Source organism: Pristis pectinata, chromosome 19, assembly GCF_009764475.1.
Source record: "Pristis pectinata isolate sPriPec2 chromosome 19, sPriPec2.1.pri, whole genome shotgun sequence".
Taxonomy (NCBI): Eukaryota; Metazoa; Chordata; class Chondrichthyes; order Rhinopristiformes; family Pristidae; genus Pristis; species Pristis pectinata.
In genome coordinates this window covers 41,447,430-41,474,562 of record NC_067423.1, presented here as the reverse complement: position 1 = coordinate 41,474,562, position 27,133 = coordinate 41,447,430, and the positions used below count along the sequence as shown (strand labels likewise).

Sequence of the window (27,133 nt, the reverse complement as noted above, 5' to 3'; positions counted from 1 at the left end):
GATGTAATGATACATAACAAGATCTGTCTGGATGGCACGGAAAACAAAAGCTTCTCACTGTATCTCAGTACATGTGATAATAATTCCCTCCCACCCCCACTGCTTCATACTTGCTAGTGAAGTAAGCACACCTACATCAAATATTCAGCTAGAACTACTGATGTTCATTGGGAAATACATCTAATAGGTTCTTATGTGAATTTAAAGCTGTTTAATCTTATTTTTACATTTCCAAAGTTTGTGGTCAATTATCAGAAGCAAGCATTGATGGGAACACAAACCAATATATATGTGACAGAATCATTAATTCTGATTTTAATTCTCCATGCCTGGTGAGGAGGCGGGGAACAATTAAAATTGTCAGTCATTTACCACTCTGATCCCACTGCCAGCCCACTGGATCCTGATCTTAATTAGTTCTTCTGAACAGGTGAATACAACACCCACCGGAAGAAAAGTAGACAGATTGGGAGGCCTGAGACCAGGGCAGTGAAGGTCTGGGCAGGACTATAGTGGGTAGCAGGACGATGAGAGTTTACCAGACAGATTAAGGTTTATATGAGTTGGGAGTATGATGAGTGAGTGTATAATGAACAGTGTTTGTAGAGTGTGTGTTGAATAGACAGGGTGTATGAGAGTTGAGTCTATAATGGACATATTAGGGGAAGCAGGTAGGGGATGTTTCTGGAGCAGGTGTTTGATGGGAACAGACGTTGATGGATGGAGTGTATGAAAGGGTGTGTGACTTGTATAGTGTATAATTGGAAAATTGTATGATTAGTGGGGTGTATGAAGGGCAGGCAGGGGCTGTGTTGAGTGGGATTTATGGTGCATGTTTATAATGGAACGAGGGTAGATGATGGGCTGTGCGTATGTAATGCAGCTGAGTGACAAGTAGGTGATTAACTGAGCAGGTGTATGTATTAGGGTGGGTCTCAATCAGTAAATATACAACAGGTGCCCAATTTTTACCTCCAGTTTTCCTCCATAGATTGATATCAGCCCTTACATAATTACCTTCCCAAGATGTTGTGATGATAGGGAGAATGAATTCATAAAAGCTTGTGCAGTGACAGAGTGGCAGCCATCCAAGTGTGGAGTCTTCTCTATATCAAACATGGGGGGGGTGGGGGGAAAGGTTTAATCATATTAACCCAGAAACGGAGAGGAAGACTGAGGGAAAAAGAAGGCATTGTTAAAATGTGGCCATGTCAATTTAAAGATTAGACCATTAAGGATTATATGTCTTGTTCCATCCCCTCAATAGTCGAGTGACCAAATCTGGTGAGTGGCAAAAATGATGGTGACAGCTTTGTGCTGACTTCCCTGCAGATGTGTTATATGACTGACTACATGGTCCACAGGATGGTACTGTGCATTTACCAGCTGAGATCTTCTACCACTGTGGGAAAGATCACTGAAAAGATTGATGTAAGCCTTCATTTATTTCTACTTGGTATTCTGACAGATTTAATAACTTGCTAGAACCTATTCAACTTACCACCTCATTGCATTTCTGCGAAGTGCAAATTAGTGATGTGTGAGTAGTTTCCAGTGTGCAGGCAATTAATTCCCTCAGCAGATCTTACTGTATACAGATTGTTTGTTATATCTCCACCATTACAATGGTGACCTTGGAATCAAGGATAACTTCCTTCCACTCCGGTCTGTGGGTTATGAGGTAACTGATTAGGTCAATGTGGGAGTTGCAAACTCCTCCACAGATGGCGGGGGTGGCTGATGGGACAGGTGGGTGGGTAGTTTGTGAGGTGGTGGGCTTCTTCTGCCATTTACCTGGGGCTTCTGTTGCTCCTGATGCATGGATTCAATGTTCTTAATATCATTCCAAATGATCCTTCCCTACTTTGTGTGGTCATGGGCTAGGGATTCCCAAGAGTCAGTGGGGATGTTGCCATATTTCAAGGATGTTGTGAGCATATCTTTGAACCCTTTCCTCTGTCCACCTAATAATCTCTTCCCATTTAAGAGCTCAATAGACAGTGTTGGTTTCAGGACTTTAGTGTTGGGTCTGCAATCGACTTGGCCTAACCATGAGCTGACTGGGGAATTGGAACCTGAATATGAGGTGTGCTGGCCTGGGAGAGGATGCTTGTTGGTTCACTTGTCTTTCCAGTGAATTTGGAGGATGTTGCCAAGACAGTTTTGGGTGTATCTTCCCAGTGATTTGAAGTGCCCATTGCAGGTAGTCCAGGTCTCAGAAGAATGGAGGAGGACTGGGATCACTGCTGCCCAGTAGACATTGAGTTTTGCACCACTTTTGAGGTCTTGGCAAAGCGAGTTGTCAGGTTGGCAAAGCGAGTCTGGGAGAACAGAAAGCTGACAACACACACCAAGGTTGCAGTCTACAGGGCCTGCGTCCTCAGCACGCTGCTTTACGGCAGCGAGACCTGGAGCATCTACTTCAGACAGGAGTGGCGTCTTAATGCCTTCCACCTTCATAGCCTGAGACGCATCCTGGACATCAAGTGGAATGACAGAGTCACCAACAACGAGGTCCTGACCCACGCTCAGATACCCAGCCTCTTCACCCTGCTTTGACAACGCCATCTCCACTGGCTGGGCCACGTACATCGCATGCCAGATGGGAGGATCCCAAAAGACCTGCTGTACGGGGAGTTGGCCTCTGGCAAGAGAGCGCAAGGACGGTCCCATCTTCGCTTCAAAGATGTCTGCAAGAGAGATAGGAAGTCTTTGAACATGAATGTCAAGAGGTGGAAAGAAATTGCAAGCGATTGCTCTCGCTGGAGGCTGGAACTACACAGAGGTCTGAAACGAGGAGAAGAGAAGCTGAGGCTAGCTGCTGAAGAAAAGTGCACTCGCCGGAAAAACAGCACCAAAGAAACACAGGAGGACAACGCCTTCAAGTGCAGTCGCTGCAGCCAAGACTGTCACTCCTGTGTAGGCCTCTACAGTCACAACAGATGCTGCTCTACCACTACCGACTGAAGCAAGACTCTCCATGCGCAGATCCATGGTCTCGCGAGACTAACGGATGCCACCCACCCAGGTCTTGGTCTTCAGACATCCTTTTCCTTAATTGACCAAAGCTTGTGCTGGTGTTTTGATGGTAATGGTAAGTTTCATCAATGTCTTTCTTTGCTAAGAGGTAGCTCCTGATTTATGATAAGTGATTCAGCTTTTTCAGCGCCTTGCTGTGAACCTTTATTATTGGGGAGTCATGTGATTCAGTGGGGACAGGTTATTAGAGGACCGTGGTCTTGCAGATGTTGAATGTAAGGTTCATCCTCTCATATGCTTCAGTAAACAAGTAGATGGTGGCTTGGAGCTCAGCATCATCTGCATTTTGTAGATCAACTCCTGGTATTGGGGTAACTTTGTTTCTGAAGTGTAGTCACTCTAGGTGAATAGTTTCCCGTTATTTCTGAGGATTAGTTTCACCCCCACGGGAAGTTTGTAGGAGTGAGGTGCAGCTTTGGGTGAGAAAGTGTCAGGTCAATGCTGTAGCCTTTTTTGACATATTTGGCGTCCCTTAGGTGGGCTTGAAAGAGGGTCTGGAACCCTATTTCTAGTTGAACCACCACATTGGTTAGGAGGTTAGGATATCAAATTAGGACATTACCGATACAGTTACCTATGCAGGGAAGAGTTGAAGAAAAACAGGAAAGAATTGGAGAGAGCGGAAAGAAGGAAATGCTGCGGGAGAAGGAGCAGGCAAATTTAATACACGAGTCAATTTGAGGCTCAGTGTGAATGTGTGACAAGAGAGAAGGAAAAAAGTGAAGAGGAGTGTATAAAGGCGAATATGGAAGTGGACGAATGGAAAAGTCATGTCAGGATTTACGGACTGCTATGAATGTAGTGCAGAAGTCGGCACTAAATAAGAGAAGAAGCAGTGCTGATCATAACAAGTGTTTAAAACAGATAGATAAACTGCGAGGTCAACTCTTAGCTCAGAGAGGAGTGATATGTGCATTTGGGATGAGGACTAACGATGATGATGATCTAGATAGGGGTGATTTGGCGGACAAAGTGACACACTACAATAATGAAGGTGATTGGGGTTATAGCCTGTGTCCTGAGGAGGTAGAGCCTTCAGCTCCCGCCCCACCCCCGACTCCAATGGCGCCTGTGATAACAGAGAGCTCAGGACACACCAGAGCCAGGGGGACCGGTTGTGACACGGTATTCTACTCCTTTTGACATGCCCAATTAGTGCTATAGCTGCAGATACACCAAAGTAGGGGCTGGGGGACAATACTAGAGAACTTTTTCGGTGCATTCGGCAGCACAGGATAATACTTGGTCTGGGTGAAGGGGAGGAGCGAAAGTTAACCCTTTGTGTCTAATTTCACTGCTGCATTCAGCCCTGTGGGAGGAGGTGGCGCAAGGCCAGGGGACTCGGGGTGATTTACAAGAGGCTATATTAGAAGCGGCAGGGATTAATCAGGGTGACCCGGTGGAGGCTCTAATATAAGTATAGACAGCGGAAAGGGGACCACCCCTCTGCATTTGCGACTAGAGTGTGGCCGGTTTTCTCGAGTGTTTATGGTCCTATGTTGGATGGACGGAACTTAACACAACAGACTAGTAACTGGCTTAGAACCCTGGTGTCCCACAGTACTGTTGAGGCTAAGAAAGCGTGTGACATGTTTGATCCCACGGACCCTACACACCCTGAAGCATGGGTCCTTAGAAGGATGATACAAGTATGGGAGAAGGGAGAAAGGTAAACAAGGGTGTAAAATGGCCTATTTAAGAGAACAAGGTGTGAAGTAGCAGAATTAGGGGAGATGGGGTGCATATCCGGGTATGCCGCCGTCATTCTCGGCAGCGCAACCGCCTAGAGAGGGCGGAATGCCTATGTTTTCCCTCCGATGAATACATGGAAATGTTTTAATTGCGGACGCGCAGGTCATTTTGCGAGAGGTTGCCCGCAACCCAGACAGGATCGGAATTGTCAGAATTTAACAACAGCTCCATTGCCCCAGGAAGGTCCACCACGTTACCCGCAATGTAACGTCCAGGGTGTAGAGGAGACACCATGACTGTATCCGGAGTCACCCGCAGGGGGCTCCCGGTTCGCGATGACGGTGTCAGGCCTCGGTTACGTGGGTGTGCACTGCAAAATGGGATGATACCGGTAGACTCCTAGTAGAATGTCGGGTAGGAGGCTCTTTAGGATACAGGAGGCTCTCGAACCACCCTAAACACATTCACATTTAAAGCACCAAGTTGGGAAATACAAGAAACTAACCTTTTAACTGGATTTACTGGACATTCACAAGTAGGGGAGTTAACCACACCACTGAACATACAGTTAGGGCAACTGAGTATGCCCCATCAGTTGTGCTAATCGACCTGCCAGTCGCTCAAGAACATCTTGAGAAGTGATTTCATTAGGAAAGTAGGCTCAAGTTTTGATCCGATTAATTGTATGATTTGGCAGTTCAGTATAGGTGGAGTGCAAGTGCCCACAGACATTCGGGTAGGATGACATGAGAAGAGGATATGTACCGTTGGAGAGATGTGAGTGAATACAGAGGACATGACAGAGGACTCACAGGCGAGACAAATTATTTTGGATTGCCAGGAGGTATTTGCTAAGCATAAACATGACTGTGGCAGGATGCAAGGAGAGGTGTATGTGCAAGGCCTGATCCAAAATCCTAGAGGCAACACGGATTTCTGAAGCAGGCAGAGGCAGATGTAGAGAAAATTGTTCAGACCTTGTTAGCACAGGGAGATCTGCGAAAAATAGCATCTACAAAATTCACCAATATGGCCAGTCTGGAAACCTGATGGAAGTTGGAGACTCACCATAGACTATCGAGAACTGAACAAAGTTACTCCTTTAACTGCCTCTTCTGTAGCCACAAGTCCCAAAACCATGATTAAGCAAGATACGGTTGTGAAGTGATTCACTGTACTGGACCTAAGTAATGGATTTTGGTTTGTTCCTTTAGAAAGGGAGTGTCAATCCAAATTTGCTTTCACTTGGAAGGGACAACAGTAAATGTGGACGGTTTTTCTGCAAGGGTTTCGTAACTCACCCTCCATTTTCCATCAATGGTTGGCAAATGGGCTGAAAGCCTTTACAGCTCCCCAGCACCTAATTCATTATGTAGATGATCTGCTGTTACAGACAAAGACCTAGGAGGAGCACTACAAGAGCTACTGCAATGGTTACAGAGGTTGGGTTTAAAAGTTAATCTTGAAAAGGTTCAAATCATGAAACAGCAGATCAGTTTCTTGGGAGTAGTCATAACCCCTGGGAGATGAGAAATGGATAAACAATGTGTGGACGTAAACCTACTCCTCCCCACCAACGTGAGAGGGCTGAGGTCATTTCTGGGTTTGGTGGGGTTTTGTAGGGACCACATAGATGGCTTTGCCACGAAGGCTTTCCCACTTATGGAACTCTTGAAGGAAGTTGTTCTATGGGAATGAAAACCTGAACGTATTAAGGCAGTATCAAATCTTAAAACTAGTCTGGCAGAAGCATCTGCTCTTAAGGCCCCAAAATCCTCTGAGCTATTTTGTTTGGAGGTTGCTGTCACTAGTAACACAATTCAGTTCTGTTACTCCAGGAGCTGCATGGCCAACTGGAGCCAGTGGTGTATGCATCTTGAATGCTTACTCCAATAGAACAGGGATATACAACATGTGAACAACATATGTTAGTGGTCTTTTGGGCAGTTAACCATTTTGCTTATATTTTAGCAGAGCATACCCCAATTCAGCTTTTGCTGGATGGGTGTGTTAAGGATGGAACAGTGAGTAAAAATCAAATAGCTCGGTGGACATTCCTATTCCAAGGTTGTAATGTCATGGTTGAAAGAGTGAATAGTACAATCATGCTCGCTGACAATCTAACTTATCAAGGTGAACCCCACGAGTGTCAGGTGACAATAGCACAGGAATGGAAGGGACCATTCATTCCCATCTTAAAATCGGGAGAGGAGAATAAAGTCATGCAGCCAGTAGTTTTGTCTGTAAGAGTATTTGTTGATGGATTATTATGAGTTCAGGATGGAGAGAGGCTTACAGGATGTGGTATTTATGTAGAGGATGAGGATGGAGTAGAGATAGAGAGTCACAATCAAGTTACCTAAGATAATGAGTGCACAAGCAGCAGAGCTTGCTGCTATAGCTTTTGTTGTTAGCCATCCAGACAGATATCCTTCAAGAGCGATAATACATTCAGAAGCATTTATGTTTGTAATAGTTGTAATGGACTGAATATCTACCATAACTCCTTGACCTTTACCATAGCCTTGGAGAGGGATAGGAGCAGACGATATGGGAAGGTATTTAACTGGGGAAGGGGGAATTATGATGCTATTAGGCAGGAACTTGGGAGCATAAATTGGGAACAGATGTTCTTGGGGAAGTGCTCAGCGGAAATGTGGAGTTGTTTAGGGAGTACTTGCATGAGGTTCTGGATAGGTTTGTCCCATTGAGGCAGGGTAAGGATGGTAGAGTGAAGGAACCATGGTTGACAAGAGATGTAGAATATCTTGTCAAGAAGAAGAAAGAAGCTCACCTGAAGTTTAGAAAGCGTGGATCAGACAGGGCTCTGGAGAGTTACAGTGTAGCCAGGAGAGAGCTTAAGAACGGACATAGAAGAGCTAGAAGGGGGCATGGGGAGTCCTTAGCAAGTAGGATAAAGTAAAACCCCAAGGTGTTCTACAGGTATGTGAAGAATAGGAGGATGATTAGAGTCAAGGATAAAAGAGGAAATGTGCCTGGAGTCGGAAGAGGTAGGGGAGGTCCTTAATGAATAATTTGCTTCAGTATTCACCAGTGAGAGAGACCTTGACATTTGTGAGGATAGTGTACAACAGGCTGATACGCTAGTGTTTGTCAACGTGAAGAAAGAGGATGTGCTGGAACGTTTGAAAAACATTAGGATAGATAAGTCACCGGAGCCGGGTGGGACATATCCAACGTTATTACAAGAAGTGAGGGAAGAGATTGCTGTGCCTTTGGCAATGATCTTTGCATCCTCACTGGCTACAGGAGTAGTGCTAGATGATTGGAGGGTGGCAAATGTTGTTCCTTTGTTTAAGAAAGGGAGTAGGGATAACCCTGGGAATTACAGACCAGTGAGTCTTAAGTGAGGAACAGGCTGATTAGGGACAGTCAGCATGGCTTTGTTAGGGGCAGGTCGTGCCTCATGAACCTGATTGAATTCTTTGAGGATGTAACAAAGCACATTGATGAAGGTAGAGAGGTGGATGTGGTGTAAATTGATTTTAGTAAGGTATTTGATAAGGTTCCTCATGGAAGGCTTATTCAGAAAGTTAGGAGGCATGGGGTCCAGGTAAACTTGGCTGTGTGGATTCAGAATTGGCTCGTCCATAGAAGACAGAGGGTGGTGGTAGATGGAGCATATTCTGCCTGGAGGTCGGTGACCAGTGGTGTTCCGCAGGGATCTGTTCTGGGACCCCTACTCTTTGTGATTTTTATAAATGATTGGATGAGGATGTGGAAGGGTGGGTTAGTAAGTTTCCTGATGATACAACGGTTGGTGGTGTTGTGGATAGTGTAGAAGGTTGCTGTATATTACAACAGGACATTGATAGAATGCAGACCTGGGCTGAGAAGTGGCAGATGGAGTTCAACCTGGAAAAGTGTGAAGTGATACACTTCGGGAGATCAGATTTGAAGGCAGAATACAAGGTTAATGGCAGGACTCTTAGCAATGTGGCGCAACAGAGGGATCTTGGGGTCCACGTCCATAGATCCCTCAAGGTTGCCGCGTAGGTCGATAGCGTTGTTAAGAAGGCGTATGGAGTGTTGGCCTTCATTAATTGGGTTATTGAGTTCAAGAGCTGCGAGGTGATGCTGCAGCTCTATAGAACTCTGGTTAGACCACACTTGGAGTATCGTGTTCAGTTCTGGTCACCTCATTATAGGAAGGACGTGGAAGCTTTAGAGAGGGTGCAGAGGAGATTTACCAGGATGCTGCCTGGATTGGAAAGCATGCCTTCTGAGGATAGGTTGACTGAGTTAGGTCTTTTCTCTTTGGAGAGAAGGAGGATGAGAGGTGACTTGATAGAGATGTACAAGATGATAAGAGGCATAGATCGAGTGGACAGTCAGAGACTTTATCCCAGGGCAACAATGGCGAACAGGAGGGGACATAATTTTAAGGTGATTGGAGGAAGATACAAGGGGGATGTCAGAGGTAAGTTTTTTACACAGAGAGTGGTGGGTGCGTGGATTGCACTACTGGCAGAGGTTGTGGGGACAGATGCATTAGTGACATTTAAGAGACTCTTAGATAGACACATGAATGATAGAGAAATGGAGGGCTATGTGGGAGGGAAGGGTTAGATAGATCTTAGAGCAGGATAAAATGTCGGCACAACATTGTGGGCCGAAGGTCCTGTACTGTGCTGTAATGTTCTATGTTCTGTGAAGCCAGAGGTTACATTTCAGTAGACGGTAATCCTTTACCATCGGCACCATTGTTGAAGTATATATTTGAGAAGGCAAGAGGAAACACTTATGGAATAAAAAAGGTGAAGGCTCACCTAGAAACATCCCCAGAAGAGAACAGAAAGTCAGATGAGTTAGCCAAACTAGGAGCGAGATCTGGGATGGAATGGAGTCCAGTTATAAAGGGGGAGATGTTGGCCTGAAGATATAAAAAATCTGCAGAACAGCTCACTGGAACAAGTCAAGGACAGTGGATGAGTAGACAAAACAAATGTCTTTGTTCTCTCCAGGTGGAGGAAGAAGTGGAAGCTGTCATTTTCTGTATTAACTCTTACTGGATTGAAGTAACTGAAAATGGACATAATGAAGGCCGTACCAATAATCTGCTAATCAGAGATCATTTCAAAATAAGAAGTTATTTGTGGGATGCTCTTTGACAAGGCGGAAGAATCAATGTGGGCTTATAAGAAGAAGTCTGTGCCTGTGAACTGAAATAACCTGAGCCCATTGTCTGACTTGAACTAGCTGTAATTGGTGTGAAATGGCCTGAATCAGCAAAAAGCAAAGGAGTGTCATCGGAGGCATATCCTTATTTGGGAGGAGAGCAATGAGGTAATGCCATATGTAGCCTTGGGCCAGAGCCAATGAAAGGTGGACACAGGATAGCCCGATAAGTCAGAACCAACAGAATCGAAGTATAATGGTGCAGAACTGATAAGGAAAAAGAATTATAATGAAGATTTTCAGAGGTAGAGCAGTGAGAATTCAGCAGACTAATGAGTGAGAACTCAGCAGACTAACAAGTGAGAACTCAGCAGACTAACTATCGCAAGGAAGGCCCTCATGCCTGGAGCAGGGAGAAGAAGGATCAATCATTTGGCCATGGGAGATCCCCTATTTCAGTGTTGTAAGTGGGGGAAGTAGTTTGGGTGAGAACTGGTCCCAAAGGAACAATAGAATTCAGGAATTGTTGACCCAGGGTCAACATAACTTACCTGGATATTTGCATTGATATAATAAAGTTGATACAGTAAAGTTGCGAGTTTGAATTAATTAGCATTTGTGTGATCATTTACCAAACTTAAGTTAAATGACCAAGGTAAGGGTCAACAGTCTTTGCTGAGATTGGCTCTGTTGTAGATCCATTGGTTAGATTCATAACTTCTTACCGTCATGAAGCTACGTAAGATGGAAATGAACTTCTATAGGCAACTAAATCTGAGGAAATTGTTCCACAGCCCCTTCCATTATCAAAGGCTTTAATGAAGTCAAAACAGGCCATTAATGTTGGTAGTTGCTGCTCTCTATGTTCCTCTTGAAGTTGTTGGACAGTGAAGATGATGTTCACTGTACCTGTGGATGGTTAGAATATATACTGGAATGTGTGGTGCATCTCTTCGGCCACTGGGATAAGACAATTGAGGAGGACCCTGGCGATGACCTTCCATGCAGACAAAAGTTAAGATCTCTCTGTAGTCACTATGTGGTAGAAATGGGTAGTGTATCAGTGACCCATGGGGGCTGACATCAGAAAAGTCTGGCAGGAGTTGGCTGATGTCCTGTCCTCCAGGAATGACACTTTCTGTAGAATGGAGCAAATGTAGGAAGAAATTCTAGAAATGGACCGGACCAATGTCATTGAGCCATGATTGTTCTAGATATGTCAAGTTGAGCCCCACAGCACAATTAAATTATACTAGTTTATATGGCTGCTGAGATAAGCACAGTCCTTTATACTCTATTCATGCGCACTTCTCTCCTCTGATAAACTCTTTATACCGTATCTCAAATAATGATGAGTCGGAGTATAGGAAGGAGATAGCGAGCTTAGTGACGTGGTGTCATGACAACAACCTTTCCCTCAATGTCAGCAAAACAAAAGAGCTGGGCATTGACTTCAGGAAAGGGAGCGGTGTACATGCACCTGTCTACATCAATAATGGTGCTGAAGTTGAGACAGTTGAGAGCTTCAAGTTGCTAGGAGTGAACATCACCAAGAGCCTGTCCTGGTCCAACCACGTAGACGCCACGGCCAAGAAAGCTCACCAGCGCCTCTACTTCCTCAGGAGGCTAAAGAAATTTGGCATGTCCCCTTTGACACTCAACAACTTTTGTCAGTGCACCATAGAAAGCATCTTATCTGGATGCATGAAGGCTTGGTATGCAAATGCTCTGTCCAGGACCGCAAAAAACTGAACTGTATGGTATAGACTGAATAGCCTATACTAGACTAGAATAGTCTATATAGACTGTATAGTGTAAACTGAAGAGTATAGACTCTGTCTATACCTCTTGCTGCCTTGGTGAAGCAGCCAGCATAATCAAAGACCCCACCCATCCTGGTCATTCTCTCTTCTCTCCTCTCCCATTAGGCAGAAGATACAGGAGCCCGAGAGCACATACCACCAGGCTCAAGAACAGCTTCTATCCCATGGTGATAAGACTATTGAACAGTTCCGTTATATGATGAGATGGACTCTTGACCTCACAATCTACCCTGTTTGACCTTGCACCTTACCTGCATGCACTTCCCTGTAGTTGTGACACTTTACTCTGTATTCTGTTATTGTTTTTACCTGTACTACCTCAATGCACTGTGTAATGAATTAATCTGTACGAATGGTATGCAAGACAAGTTCTTCACTGTACCTGGGTACAAGTGACCATAATAAACCAATACTAATACTGAGGTTGCTGAAATTGTCATTGACTATTCTCGTTTTAGGCAAAATGACAGGAGGAGGGTTCTCTTGCACTTAAGTCTCACTTGGCTGGAAGAGAGGGTCTACCTTTATGGGTGAGGGTACACACTGAGGTTCACAACTATCAAATTAAACATTTTCAGCATGTGTGCTGCTCTATTCCAAAAGTGGCTTGTGACGAGAGGGCCATTGGTTCCCCTCACCCTACTAACAACAAGAGCTAGAAGAAATGGAGGAGGAGTGGGAAAAATTAATGAAGAGGAGGAGAAGGGCACAGTACGTTACTGTACCAGATATCACATAGCATCACCTCAGGTCTAGCACCAGAAGAGAAAGACATCTCTTGGGACTTGGGATGAGAAACTTGCCACAAGTTGGCTGCATTCAGGAAGAAAATATATGAATCAGTTATGAATTTGTTCAGAAATGAGAGGCTGTATATCTGTCCTACCATGACCCAAGGACCATGACTGGGAGGTTTTTAAGAGAAGGCTCCTACAGATGTACACCCTGATAGTTGTCACATTGTCAGGCCTGTCTGGCTGAATGCAGGTGATGGTGAAGGGCGTGGAGATTCCATCCCCTTCGTCTCACAGAAGCCAGAGGAGCAACAGCTCCACTCTGCTACTTTGGACTCTCACATTAATTCAGGTAGAGTCTGGTCTCTGCTACTCTGGAGCAGGTTGAAGCTTTTCAGGAACAGAAAGATGCCTCCCAATAACCATTGATGAGCATTAAGCAGAGATCCCACATGTGGTGACTACTGTCTTATTGAGTGGTGAGGTGTCACCTGGGAGCAGTTTGCCATTGTCCATGAGCTGAGTAACCAAGTTACAGTGGTTTTGAAGCTACACCCACAAATCCAATGAATTTACAAGCAAGGACATCCCCAATGGACAGAAATATATTTTAAAGTACTTATCTGGAGTGAAGTAACAGCTCTATTACAATGTTGACACTAACCAATTCTAAGCAAAGCCACCACTACCACTTACATACAAAGAAAGGACATAGAAGCAGGATGACCACTTGGCCCCTCAAATCTACTCTGCCATTCAATAAAATCATGTTGATCTGATTGCAATGTGAACTCCACATTGTGCCTGCTTGAGGTAAAATTTCACACCTTGCGTATCTCAGAAGATTCTGTTCCCATTGGCCTTTGAGGAAATGAATTTTGAAAACTCACAATCCCCAGGGAAGATATTTTGACTCACAGCTCTGTTTTAAATGATTTAAATGTTTTAAATCTCTTATTTTGAGATAGTGACCCTGAACTCTATATTGTCCCACAAGAGGAAATATCCTCCCTACATCTATCCTGTCAAGACCTCTCAGGATCTTGTATATTCCATTGGTGAGCATTCCCGCCCCCCCGCCCCAGCCACAGAGGGTACATTTTGTAGGTTTTTATTATCTTAAGATTTAACTATTAATAACTTAATTTAAAATATTTTATTACTTCAGATGCATGTTGATGTATTTTTAAGTGTTTAGGTTTTTGTGATAAAAATTCTTGAGCTCTGATCTGCAGCCAAAGTCATTACACTGAAATTAATAGGAAAAGCCTTTCTGATTTATGAATTTTCACTTAAGGAAACGTCTTCAAGGAGCACAACCCTTTCACAAATCAAGGAATCTTTATGTTGATCTTGTAGCAGAGGGTCAAGAACCGAAATGGCCATTGGTGTGTTGGTGCTGCATCTATCTGGCAAACACCTTAGAACTGGTAGGATTTCTATGTAAGTGTTTCGATTATATTTTGTATCCATGCTTATTTGTAGACAGTCAGGTAACTGGGGGCATGGTGAATGATGTGGGTGGGGAATCTGAAATTAATAAAAATGCAGAACTTCAAATGTGCAGATATTATAATAAAACTCCAACAACCCAACATATTTGGGGATGTGATGGTGTGGAAAGGCAAACTATTGGATTTTAGTTTCATTAATACCCCAATATGCTTTTAAAGCACTTTTAGATGTTACAAAGTATTATATCAACTTTTCCAGTGAAAAATTAAAGGGAACAAAAGAAACTACCGGAAGAATGCAGCGGGTCAAGCGGCATCTGTAGAGGCAAAGGGATGGTCGACTTGAGGATGGGGGGTGGGAGGGTGTGGTGGTGGGAGAGTAGGTGAACTAAAGGAGAAGAAACCCAAGTGGAGAGGTATGGTGGGTGATGGGCAGATGGACCCGGGTCATGGGGATGGTGGGGGTTGGGGATGGAGGTGGGAGGGTAGGTGAACTAAAGGAGAAGAAACCAAGGTGGATATGTATGTGGGTGATGGGCAGATGGAACCAAGTGGGGGAGGGTAATTGGTCTTGGTAATGAGGGGGATAAGATGGGAAAGGTGAACAGAGGAGAGAGAACCTGGGTGGACTAGTGGGAGTGGGAAAGGAACACAGGGGAAGTGGGTTACCTGAAGTTGGAAATTTTAGTGTTCATACCATTGTGTTGTAGGTTTCTCAAGTGGAAATTGAGGTGTTGTTCTTCTAGTTTGCATTTGGCCTCACTTGTAGCAATGGAGAAGGCCGAGGACAGACAGGTCAGTGTGGAAATGGAAAGGAGATTTGAAATGACATGCAACTGGACATTCGTGATGGCTGTTGCGGACAGTGTAGGAGCTCTACAAAACAGTTGCCTAGTCTACTCTTGGTCTCATCGACGTAGAGGAGACCACATTGTAAACACTGAATGCAATAGACCAAGTTGGAGGAGGTGCATGTAAATCTCAGCCTCACCTGGAAGGCCTTTTTGGGTCCATAGGTGGTTGTGAGGGAGGATGTGTAAGAACAAATGTTGCACCTCCTGCGGTTGCAGGTGAAAGTGCAACATTTGTTGGATGGGTGGAAAGGGATAAGTAGACTAGGGAGTCATGGAGAGAATGGTCCCTGGGGAAAACGGAAAGTGGGGGAGAGGGGAAGATATGACTGGTGGGTGGGATCCCATTGGAGCTGCCGCATATGGTGAAGGATGGTATGCTGGATACAGAGATTAGTCAGGTGAGGTGTTCATTTGAAATGAAACATCCAGTTTCTTCCAAGAGAAAGATTACACTGTGGTGAGATCTATAAAGCAGAAAGAATATTCAAGCATTTCACAAATACACTGTTAAATTAATCTCGATAAGGGAGGGATGATGGGCAGATGGTACCAGGTGGGGCAAGGGGATAGGAAAGGTAAACCAAAGGCGAAGAAACCCAGTTAGATAGGTATGTGGGTGATGGACAGATAGAACCATATTGGGAAGGGCAATGAGTCTTTGTAATGAGGGGGGAAGCCACCCTGAGCTTCTATTTGCACATTATTTCACTTCCCCTTCCCATTCCTACACCAATCCATCTGTTCTCAACCTTCTCTGCTGCCATAGTGAGGCCAAATGCAAACTTGAAGAACTGCTTCTCATATTTTGCTTGGGTAGCTTATAACCCAATGGCATGAACATTGAATTTTCCAGTTTCAGGTAACCCACATATCCTGTGTTCCTTCCCATTCCCACCAGTCCACTGAGGGTCTTTGTCCACCCTTTTCAATCACCCATGTTTTTGTATAACGTGATAATCTTTGATCAACCAAACAGAAGAACATTGATTGATTTTTCCATGCTGCACCATGCTCTCCCTCACAAATAGTGATAAGAAAAATGTAGTTATGAGATAATGCATTATGGCTAATCAGACTCAATAATACTTCACTGAAATCAGTAACAAGTCCAGCTACCTTGGGTCCATCGTGGCAGACAACATTTCTCTCAGTGAAGAGCTCGATATACACATTGGAAAGATAAATGCTAACTTTAGCCAATTCATAAAACAGGCACGGAACAATAACAAACTCACCCTCAGGACTAAATGCTGAAATGAAAGCTCTGCTTTCTTGGCAGTTTTCTGTATGGCAAGAAAAGATGGGCTGCATACAGCTGACAAGAAAGAAACCACAACAACTATGACCTTCAGCATGTACAATCTATTCTTGACAGCTCATGGTTCCCAACGCAGTAGTTCAGTAGCAGAGATAGCAAGCATCCCAGCTATCTTCAAGCAAAGAAAACCTCGTACCGTGAGGAAGAGTCGCCAGTGCCAAAAGACCATAGGGACATCCAAGGTAAGGCAACATTTGACCGTATAGCGCAGAGGAACTCTGGTAAAGCTGAAGCCAAAGGCTATCAAAGGGAAAGCACTTGGATGTTAGGATCGTACCTCACACAGGGGATTATGATTGTAGTTGTTTCAGGTCAATCATCCCAGCCCCAGGACATTACTGCAGGACAATGTCCCAAGCCTAGCCATCTTCAGTTGCTTCATTAATGACCTTCATTGCAACAAAAAACCTTATTCAATAACATTACCATTGCCAGGACATCCATCATCAACACTCTGATGGTCATCATTGACCATAAATTCAACTGGACCAGCCAGATAAATAGCGTGGTTACAAGAAGAGGTTGGAAGTTGGACATGCCTGCTGGGACTGAGTCACCAAGTAACCCCACCCCTTTATAGAACACTATAGCACAGTACAGGCCCTTTGGCCCACAATGATGTGCCGACATTTTATCCTGCTCTAAGATTTATCTAACCCTTCCCTCCCACATAGCCCCCTATTTTTCTATCATTCATGTGTCTATCTAAGAGTTTCTTAAATGTCCCTAATGTATCTGCCCCCACAACCTCTGCGGTAGTGCGTTCCACGCACCCACCACTCTGTGTAAAAAACTTACCCCTGACATCCCCCTTATACCTTCCCCCAATCACCTTTCTGCCAGATAAGATGAACATGTCAGGAACATGATGAAATATTGTCCATTTGCCGGGATGAGTGCAGTTCCAACAAGTCGCTACACCATATAAGATAAAGCAACCTGCTTAATTGAACTCCATCAACTATCCTATTCCCTTCTCTACAGGCACATAGTGGTTCCAGTGTATGCCTACTGTAAAACACACTGCAGTTAATCACCCAAATAACTCTGACAGCACTTCCCAAACCTGTGAATAAATATAATACAAATCTTCCACCAAGAAGGACAAGGAGCACCAGGCATAGGGGAACATCACTTGAAGGTTCCCCTCCAAATCCTGACATGGAAATACATTTAAACTCTGATATCTGATTGTTGGGAAATTCTGATGGTTCAGCATCTAAATCACTTATTAATCCAGAATGTGAGGTGGGGGGAGGTCTGAGTGCAGGCCGGGCGGATGGCCAGAGTTGGGTCTGCACTCTGGGCCAAGTGTGCAGCCAAAGCTGGGTTTGACATCATGAACACTGTGACTCAGGAACATAAATAGGTTTACAGCTGGGGCAAGAGACTGCAGTGTTTTTATATTTGTTGTCCCTTTAAACCCACTGGATTCACTGAAAAATGTGTAATGTAAAGAAACTGGAAATAAGAATGTGTTGGGGTATTAATAGGAGAAACATCCAACAGCCTGGATAATCTGCTAGTCCAGCATCCCCAAAATCCCAAGGCTGCCAGAGTAGCAGAGATTTACTGTACAGTATATTGCCTTTCATCTAGTGTCACTCTAAATTCTGGGTAGTGTGGAGGAGCAGAGGAATCTGGGGGTTCATATCCACAGATCCCTGAAAGTTGCCTCACAGGTGGATAGGTTAGTTAAGAAAGTTTATGGGATGTTAGCATTCATAAGTTGTGGGATCGAGTTTAAGAGCCGCAAAGTAATGATGCAGCTCTACAAAACTCTGGTTAGACCACACTTGGAGTACTGTGTCCAGTTCTGGTCACCTCAGTATAGGAAGGATGTGGAAGCATTGGAAAAGGTGCAGAGGAGATTTACCAGGATGCTGCCTGGTTTAGAGAGTATTCATTATGAGGAGAGACTAAGGGAGCTAGGGCTTTACTCTTTGGAGAGAAGGAGGATGAGAGGAGACATGATAGAGGTGTACAAAGTATTAAGAGGAATAGATAGAGTAGACAGCCAGCACCTCTTTTCCAGGGCACCAATGCTCAATACAAGAGGGCATGGCTTTAAGGTAATGGGTGGGAAGTTCAAGGGAGATATCAGAGGAAGGTTTTTTACCCACAGAGTCGTTCGTGCATGGAATGTGCTGCCTGGGGTGGTGGTGGAGGCAGGTACATTGGTTAATTTCAAGCGATTGCTAGATAAGCATATGGAGGAACTTAAAATAGAGGGATATGTGGGAGGAAAGGGTTAAATAGTCTTAGGTGAGGTTTAAAGGTCGGCACAACATTGTGGGCTGAAGGGCCTTTATTGTGCTGTACTGTTCTATAATTCTAAATACTGTAACTGTGTGCCTGAAAGCAGTGTGAGAGTACATTTGCTAGAAGGTCTGCAACAGTTCAAGGGAAATTAGGGATGGGCAATAAAAGCTGGGGTTGCCCGCAACAGCTGCATCCTGGAAAAAAAAAGATGGAGAAATACTATTTCTGATGGTTGGTAATTCAGAACAAGCATAACCCCTTAATTCCAATATCGTATCAGGGAGCACTTTACCAAAACCATAATGAATATCTGGAACCCTCCAGAAAAGTTGAAGTGTTGGGTGGAATCAATTAAAAATATAAAATCCGAGCTCTGTAAAATGCTTTAGCCAAGTTTCAAAATCACATCCCATCCACTCTACCCACCGGAGTGTCAGAGAAGAAGAAGTGGCAGGTATTGGGATTGCTGGGTCATTCAGTCCAGTTGGTTAACTTTTAAACTAATTCAGTACAATTGGACAACTTACTTGAAGGATACAAGGCTTGCATTGTTGCATTGCTAACATATGACAGCATACATAACACTGCATTGGATCCAGTTCCAGATCCATAACAAAGTCCCACAATAGCATTTGGTTGTAAAGCCTAATCAAGTGTGAACATGGCTGTGTTGGTCACATTCTTGCTTGTGACTCAGAAGGCCATACACTGTTTTTGGCCTGCAAGTTACTCTCAGATGATGCTCCCTTTCAGATATGACGTTAAATTAAAAAAGCTAACAATTGCGTGGTACTATTTGGAATTCAACTGGGAACTCTGTTGGTTGGGTTACTCCACCATAGAGTCATAGAGCATAGGAACAAGCCCTTCAGCCCCGCCCCTTGCTCCCATACCTATGCTGGAGATCAAGTATCTATCCATACTAATCCAGCCCATAGCCTACTGTACAATGCTGTTTCAGATGCTCATCTAAATAATTCTTCAATGTTGCAAGGGCACCTGCCTTCCCCACTCCCTCAGACAGTTTTTTAGATTTCAACCACCTCCTGTGGCAAAAAGAAATCCTGATGTTCCTTTTAAATCTGCTACTCCTTACCTTAAAGCCATAACGTCTAGTTATAGACATCTCTGTTAGGGGAAAGGTTTCTTACTATCTACACCATCTATGATCCTCTTAATTTTGTATACTTCCAATCAGGTCTCCCCACAGCCTTTTCTTCTCCAAAGAAAACAAACCCGGCATATCCAGTCTCTCCTCTTAGCTGAAACACTCTATCCCAGGCAACATCTCTCTGGGTACTCCGATTTCCTCCTACATTCCAAAGACGTATGGATTAGGAAGTTATGGGCATGCTATGTTGGTGCCAGAAGCGTGGCGACATTTGCAGGCTGCCCCCAGGACACTCTACAGAAAAGATGCATCTCACTGTGTGTTTCGATGTACATATGACTAATAAAGAAATCTTATCTAAATGAATCTCTTCTGCACCCTCTCCAGTGCAATTACATCTTTCCTACAGTGTGGCAATCAAAACTACACACAGTACACAAGCTGTGACTTAACTAATGTTTTATAAATTTTTTCCTTAATTTTCTTGCACTTATACTCTGTGTCCCACAGTATGCAGGCTGTGGCCTAACTATTGTTTATTAAATTTGTATCTTATTGCTCCTGCTTTTCGAGTCTATGCCCTGGCTAATGAAGGCAAGCATTCCATATGTCTTCTTAACCACCTTATCTACCTGCGCTGCTGCCTTCAAGGGTCCTTGGACTTACACACCAAGATTCCCCTGTTCCTCAATGCTCCCTAGTGTCCTACATTCATTGTGTACATGCTGCCCTTATTGATCAGCCAGAAGCAGATAACTCATTTCATTACACACCGTCCTGGTGCAGAGTAATTTCTCTTTTCCAACAAATGAATAAAATAACAATTATAACTCATCAAATGAGTGTAACTGCAAAAATAAAAGCAGTAATGTGAAATAAGGTGTATCCATTGATGAATTTGGATAATGGATCCCAAGTTCCACAAATTATCCCACCATGTGGAAGTCTGTATCTATGTAACAGCAGCCTGTATCTCCTGGGAAGTCTGTTATACTTCCATAAAGGTTTGATGTGAAAGAGAGTTGTTCCCTAATGTGCTCAAGATGTTCAGGGAATGAAGGAATATTATGGGTATATTGTTGTAAATAAGAATGAAGGCTATCATGAAAGGGATCTGTGACAACTATAAGGATAGTCTCACGTTTATGAATATCAATTAAATCAAGGAGACTAAAACGAGTTGGGAATTGAGGAGTGTTGTGACTGTAAATGAGCCACACGGAGACTGGAATTATTGATATAACAGGTTTTTATTCAGCAATGACAAGCATACAGTCAGGAGGAGACCTGGTGAAAGACAGAAAACAAACTGTTGGAAGAACTCAGCAGGCCAGGCAGCATCCGATGAGGCAAAGCATAGTTGACGTTTCAGGTCAAGACCGTGCATCAGGACTGAGAGAGTAGAGGCAAGATAGCCAATTTAAAGAAGTGAGGGGGAGGGATGAGGTAGGTGTTGGCACGTGATAGGAAGAACCAGGTGAGCAGGTATTGATGGGCAGATGGAGCCCGGTGGGGGAGGGAGGGGTGGAGATATCGACAGAGGCTGGGAGAGTGGAAATAACAAAGGGCTGCAGATGATGACATCTGATAAGAAAGTAAGGTTATGAGTGAAAACAGAAAAGGGAGGGATGTTGGGCAGAGGGGAGGGGATCAGGAACCAAGTGAGTGTGTGGGTGATAGGCAGATGGAACCAGGTGGGGTAGGGGAAAGAAACTGGGTAACTGAAAGGGGCCCAACACATTTGGTCTTATACATATCTATGTCCCTTCATTTTCCATTGAAAGCATCCTATCCGGATGCATCATGGCTTGATATGGCAACTGCTCTGTTTGTGACCGCAAGAAATTGCAGAGTTGTGGACACAGCTCAGCACATCATGGAAACCAACCTCCCCACCATGAACTCATTTCTCACTGCCTTGGTAAAGCAGCCAACATAATCAAAGACCCTGAGAAGGGGAAAACTAAGGCTGTGGCAAACATTGCAAGCTTGCTACCTCTGTCCAGCTTGCTATTTCTGTGTCTCATTTCCTTTAAACTGAACCAATCTGCTGAGGGATAAAAGACACAATAACCAAGCTGAGGAAAGTTGCTAAAGGAAATGGTTATGACCTCAAGAGTTTGACACGCTTAGATGCTAATTGATTAACAATACTTTTAAGCATTAACTAAATTGATTGTAGCCTGAATTATAACATCAGTGTTTCTGCCTGTTTAGAAAAATTTGCAATATGAAGTGATTGGGCATACCTTCACCTTGTCATCCTGTTAGCACTCTGCCTCATTGTTTTTTCTCCTACACCTGTAATATAAATAGCCTCTCCAGTCATTGGCAAGAGCTGATCAGCTATTGATACTGATGCCTTTATGTCCACAAACATGTCACTTTGCTGGCATGCTAATAAAACTCTTATGTACATCCATGGGTGACCAGTACTGGCAATGGGGGTTGCTGCCAGTTGTTCGTCTGACCTGGATGTTGTCCTCACTAGTTCTATCATCTGATCAGCAGTAAATATGGGCAGAGAGGATTCTGCTGTGGTTTCTGCCTATTTTGGTGGGTGACTCTCACACCTTCCTCCCTTGTTGGGACACCGCCTCCAACTATGGTCCAGGAAGCCACAACTGTAACATATCTAGAGCAGCAGTGTTTGCTAAGTGCCCCGGTTGCTGGTATACAAAGCAAATTCTCTGTGCCTTCAGAGCAGCTATATTCACTATAACCACCTTCTTCCCTCTCTTCCCTCTGCTCTGGTCTATCTCCCCCGGCCCATGAAACTATTGCACAGTAGCTGGATCTGACTGCTGTTCCCAAGGCCAAGAGCTCCTGGTGGGCTCTCAGGCCTTGAGCATATTCAGGAAGAGTGGATCATCCTGACCTGGATCATCCAGCCCAGAGTATTCCTTGTAGGCCCAATATTTTCATTTCACATGGTCCATGGTGGGCTCATTGGCCTTCTGAACAACTGACATGATCATCCTCCAATTACTCTCACATCCCTCCAGTCACTGCCTCAGTTGTGATACTTCTCATTATTGGCATATTCCCACTCACCAACCTACCGGGCCAGCAAATGGATCTACCTCATTCTCTTCCTCTTTAGCCATTCCCATTGTTGCTATACTGAGTGCTTACCTGTTGGGGCCTTTCCCATCTCTCTCTCAAATTGCCCAGATCCCTGACTAATATGTCCTTGTATTGTTCTAATCCTTCTATCTGCTTCTCACCCAAATCTCCCTCTCTCTGTAGTTACTCCAACTTGTATCTATCTAGTTCTGCTTGGACATTGTTTAATGGTTGTGCTTAACGTCCAATTCTCTCCTGCAAGTATTTCATTACCAATTCCATCAGCAAACAAAAGACAAGGAATGGAATTAAATAAAAGAGCACATCCATGAATTCTCTCCTTTGTGCCATTGGAAAGACCTTCTTCCTCATGCACACATAAACACACACTTACAAACAAGTGTACCGCTATAAGTTCTCCTGAACAAATGTACACACACCCTCTGAAGCCTCAAATGATGCCTCCCATGCCATGCTGCACTGACACAGGTGCCCAGCCTCATTTGTGAGTGCTCACTGAACAAATATACATGACACCACCCCCCCACCGAAGTCCCAAACTGAATAACCACATGTCACAACCAGTGACCCTGTCACACCAAACTACCAGTGCCATCTGGTAACTGGTCCCTTAGACAAACACACAGACACATAATCATAATTTAGATCTGTCTCTCCAGTTCTCCATTCTGTTCTTTGATACTTGGTCACTCTGAATGGACCTTTCAGATGGTAGAGGTGAATTCTTGATCTCCCAGTCTACCTCGTGGTGGCTCTTGCACTTTATTTGTTTACCTGCACGGCATTTTCTCTGCAGCTGATATACTATATTCTGCATTGTTTTCTTTTTACTACCTCGATATACTTATGTACAACATGGAGGCTATGCAAACCAAAGTTTTTCCACTGTATTTAGGTAAATGTGACAATAATATTCCAAACCCATGGTCATTGGCCCGAACAGGTCCAATTTTGGGGTGTTGAACTTAAAAATACTCATGCCCTTAGACTGCTGAGGTCCGCTGGCCATGTTATAGGTCAGAAACATATCCCGGAAAAGCCCCCAAGTGTTGTGACTATGAATGAGCCCCACGGAGACTGGAGCTGTAGATGTAAAAGGTCTTTATTCAGCACTAAAAGCAGACGTCCAAGAGGAGACCTTTTCTTTAATTTCAAAAAATATTATTTATTAAGCAAAATAAGCACAATGCAATCAGTACATGTCTCTCTTTACATTCATTGTGCCATCAGATCAATATATTCTATTTACAATGCCTCAATGCTGCTCTTGTTTCCTCTTTAAATAATACATGTATGAAGCATTTGGTCACATAAAGCACAGAACCAGCTTACAACCCCAGAGGAAAACAAGATCGATCTCTTACGATCATATGTGTTATTTCAAAAATTCAGGAGAAGAGCTTGTGGAAGATTCCTGTGAGTGAAATTCAGTAGAATCTCCCTGAACTCAAAATACATTGAGGTTTTATACTATTTAAGCACAAAGATAACAGTAAGTGAGTAAATAGTTTCAGTAGTTATATTTACAGTTTACTTCGACATCTGAGAGTAGACATATAGATCCATAGAATTACATATTTGCAATGGGAGCATTTCTCATTTGACAAGAATATCTTTGCATATTCAGACACCTTTGTTGGGAATCCAGACACCCAAAACAGACTTCTTTTACTACTGCTTTGAAAGATAGCTCTCTGCAGACAATCACGTGTATTCATGTAGCTATCCTTGTCTTAGTTTGAAGATTGATTCTTGTTTGTACTAACTGGCTGCGACTCCTGTGCCATAACTCCTGAAAGACATCTCATGTATGACAATTCCTTTACCTCATAAGCAAAAGATAGGACACATAACATTACACATGAGGGTGGATTAAGGAAAAGTAGAAACAAATGTTGGAAGGCAATATTCACCGTTACCTACATGAACAACTCTAGTAACATCACTATGGTTTAAAGTACAAATTTCCATAGTGCAGTTAAGGGTGGTGTTTAATTTGAGACCACAAAGGGAGGGCCTGTGGGGTAGATAGGACAGTGACAGCCTACTTATCAGAGGACTGACATTTGGACAGAAGCAAGCCCATCCTATACCCAGGTTGTTCAATGGCAAAAGGTAACACAGAGGAGCTTACCATCCACACATTAGCATGGATTACACTAATGTTATCAATCAAAGTGACAATAACGTGTGGCATGAGGTGTAATGATGGGAATGCCTAAGACCAAACAATGGCTCTAATAGAAGCACTGGCATAAGAGCTAGGGAACCAAACTTTAGTAAGTTTGGCACGTGACCGGAGGAACCAGGTGAGCAGGTATTGATGGGCAGATGGAGCCCGGTGGGGGAGGGAGGGGTGGAGATATCGACAGAGGCTGGGGGAGTGGAAATAACAAAGGGCTGCAGATGATGATATCTGATAAGAAAGTAAGGTTACGAGTGAAAACAGAAAAGGGAGGGATGTTGGGCAGAGGGGAGGGGATCAGGAACCAAGTGAGTGTGTGGGTGATAGGCAGATGGAACCAGGTGGGGTAGGGGAAAGAAACTGGGTAACTGAAAGGGGCCCAACACATTTGGTCTTATACATATCTATGTCCCTTCATTTTCCATTGAAAGCATCCTATCCGGATGCATCATGGCTTGATATGGCAACTGCTCTGTTTGTGACCGCAAGAAATTGCAGAGTTGTGGACACAGCTCAGCACATCACGGAAACCAACCTCCCCACCATGGACTCATTTCTCACTGCCTTGGTAAAGCAGCCAACATAATCAAAGACCCTGAGAAGGGGAAAGCTAAGGCTGTGGCAAACATTGCAAGCTTGCTACCTCTGTCCAGCTTGCTATTTCTGTGTCTCATTTCCTTTAAACTGAACCAATCTGCTGAGAGATAAGAGACCACAATAACCGAGATGAGGAAAGTTACTAAAAGAAATGGTTATGACCTCAAGAGCTTGTCATGCTTAGATGCTAATTGATTAACATTACTTTTAAACATTAACTAAATTGATTGTAGCCTGAATTATAACATCAGTGTTTCTGCCTGTTTAGAAAAATTTGCAACATGACCTGTGCGCTGCAAAACAATATCTGAACTTGGACCAGGGTAGAGTTGGGGATATTGTAGAGGAGCAGGATAAGGGACAGGGAAATTGCAATCTTGAATTGGCACTTCCTTTAAAATTAACCCATCCTGAATGTTTAATTATTAGACCACTGGCGATAGGCTTCTGGAATAGTACCTTGTTGGAGAAGCTTTAAATCTTTGTCCTGCCATTGCACCTGAAGAAGATCTGCAATGTTAGTTTGATTAACCATAATGGCGTGCACTGATTCAGTTAACTGTAGAGCCCAAGGCTGACCAGTTCTAGCCCCAATTTATCCAGTTCATCAGCCTGAACATTCCCAGGAGGGGATGTCTGACGGTGTGTTTTGACCTTAACAACTCTGTATGGTCAGGCTTGAGCATTTTAGAAACATAGAAAAACTACAGCACAATTCAGGCCCTTCGGCCCACAAAGCTGTGCCGAACATGTCCCTACCCTAGAAATTACTAGGCTTACTCATAGCCCTCTATTTTTCTCAGCTCCATGTACATATCCAACAGTCTCTTAAAAGACCCTATCATACCCACCTCCACCACCGTTGCCGGCAGCCCATTCCACGCACTCACCACTCTCTGAGTAAAAAACTTACCCCTGACATCTCTTCTGTACCTACTCCCCAGTACCCTAAACCTATGTCCTCTCGTGGCCACCATTTCAGCCCTGGGGAAAAGCCTCTGACTATCTACCCGATCAATACCTCTCATCATCTTATACACCTCTATCAGGTCCCCCCTCATCCTCCATCGCTCCAAGGAGAAAAGGCCGAGTTCCCTCAACCTGCTTTCATAAGGCATGCTCTGCATTCCAGGTAGCATCCTTGTAAATCTCCTCTGCACCCTCTCCATGGCTTCCACATCCTTCCTGTAGTGAGTCGACCAGAACTGAGCACAGTACTCCAAGTGAGGTCTGACCAGGGACCTACATAGCTGCAACAATACCTGTCGGCTCCTAAATTCAATTCCCCGATTGATAAAGGACAATATACCATATGCCTTCTTAACCACAGAGCCAACCTGCGCAGCCGCTTTGAGCGTCCTGTGGACTCGGACCCCAAGATCCCTCTGATCCTCCACACTGCCAGGAGTCCTACCATTAATACTATATTCTGCCATCATATTTGACCTACCAAAATGAACCACTTCACACTTATCTGGGTTGAACTCCATCTGCCACTTCTCAGCCCAACTTTGCATCCTATCTATGTCCCTCTGTAACCTCTGACAGCCCTCCAAACTATCCACAACACCCCCAACCTTTGTGTCATCCGCAAACTTACTAACCCAACCCTCCACTTCCTCATTCAAGTCATTTATAAAAATCACAAAGAGTAAGGGTCCCAGTACAGATCCCTGAGGTACACCACTGGTCACCGACCTCCACTCAGAATACGACCCTTCTACAACCACTCTTTGCCTTCCGTGGGCCAGCCAGTTCTGTATCCACATTGCAATGTTCCCATGTATCCCATGACTCCTTACTTTCTCCATAAGCCTTGCATGGGGTACCTTATCAAA

The 27,133-nt window shown here is 44.0% G+C and overlaps 1 protein-coding gene across 1 annotated transcript in view; it reads right to left on the bottom strand.

Annotated features, from left to right (window-relative positions):
• Positions 1–4,875: 4,875 nt before the first annotated feature.
• The window catches only part of LOC127580587 (plexin-D1-like), a 102,486-nt gene continuing 80,228 nt past the window's right edge, over positions 4,876–27,133 (bottom strand). The window contains exon 14 of the mRNA XM_052034174.1: positions 4,876–5,101. Within this exon, the coding sequence (XP_051890134.1) occupies positions 4,876–5,101 (226 nt within the window). The remainder of the gene's footprint in view (positions 5,102–27,133) is intronic.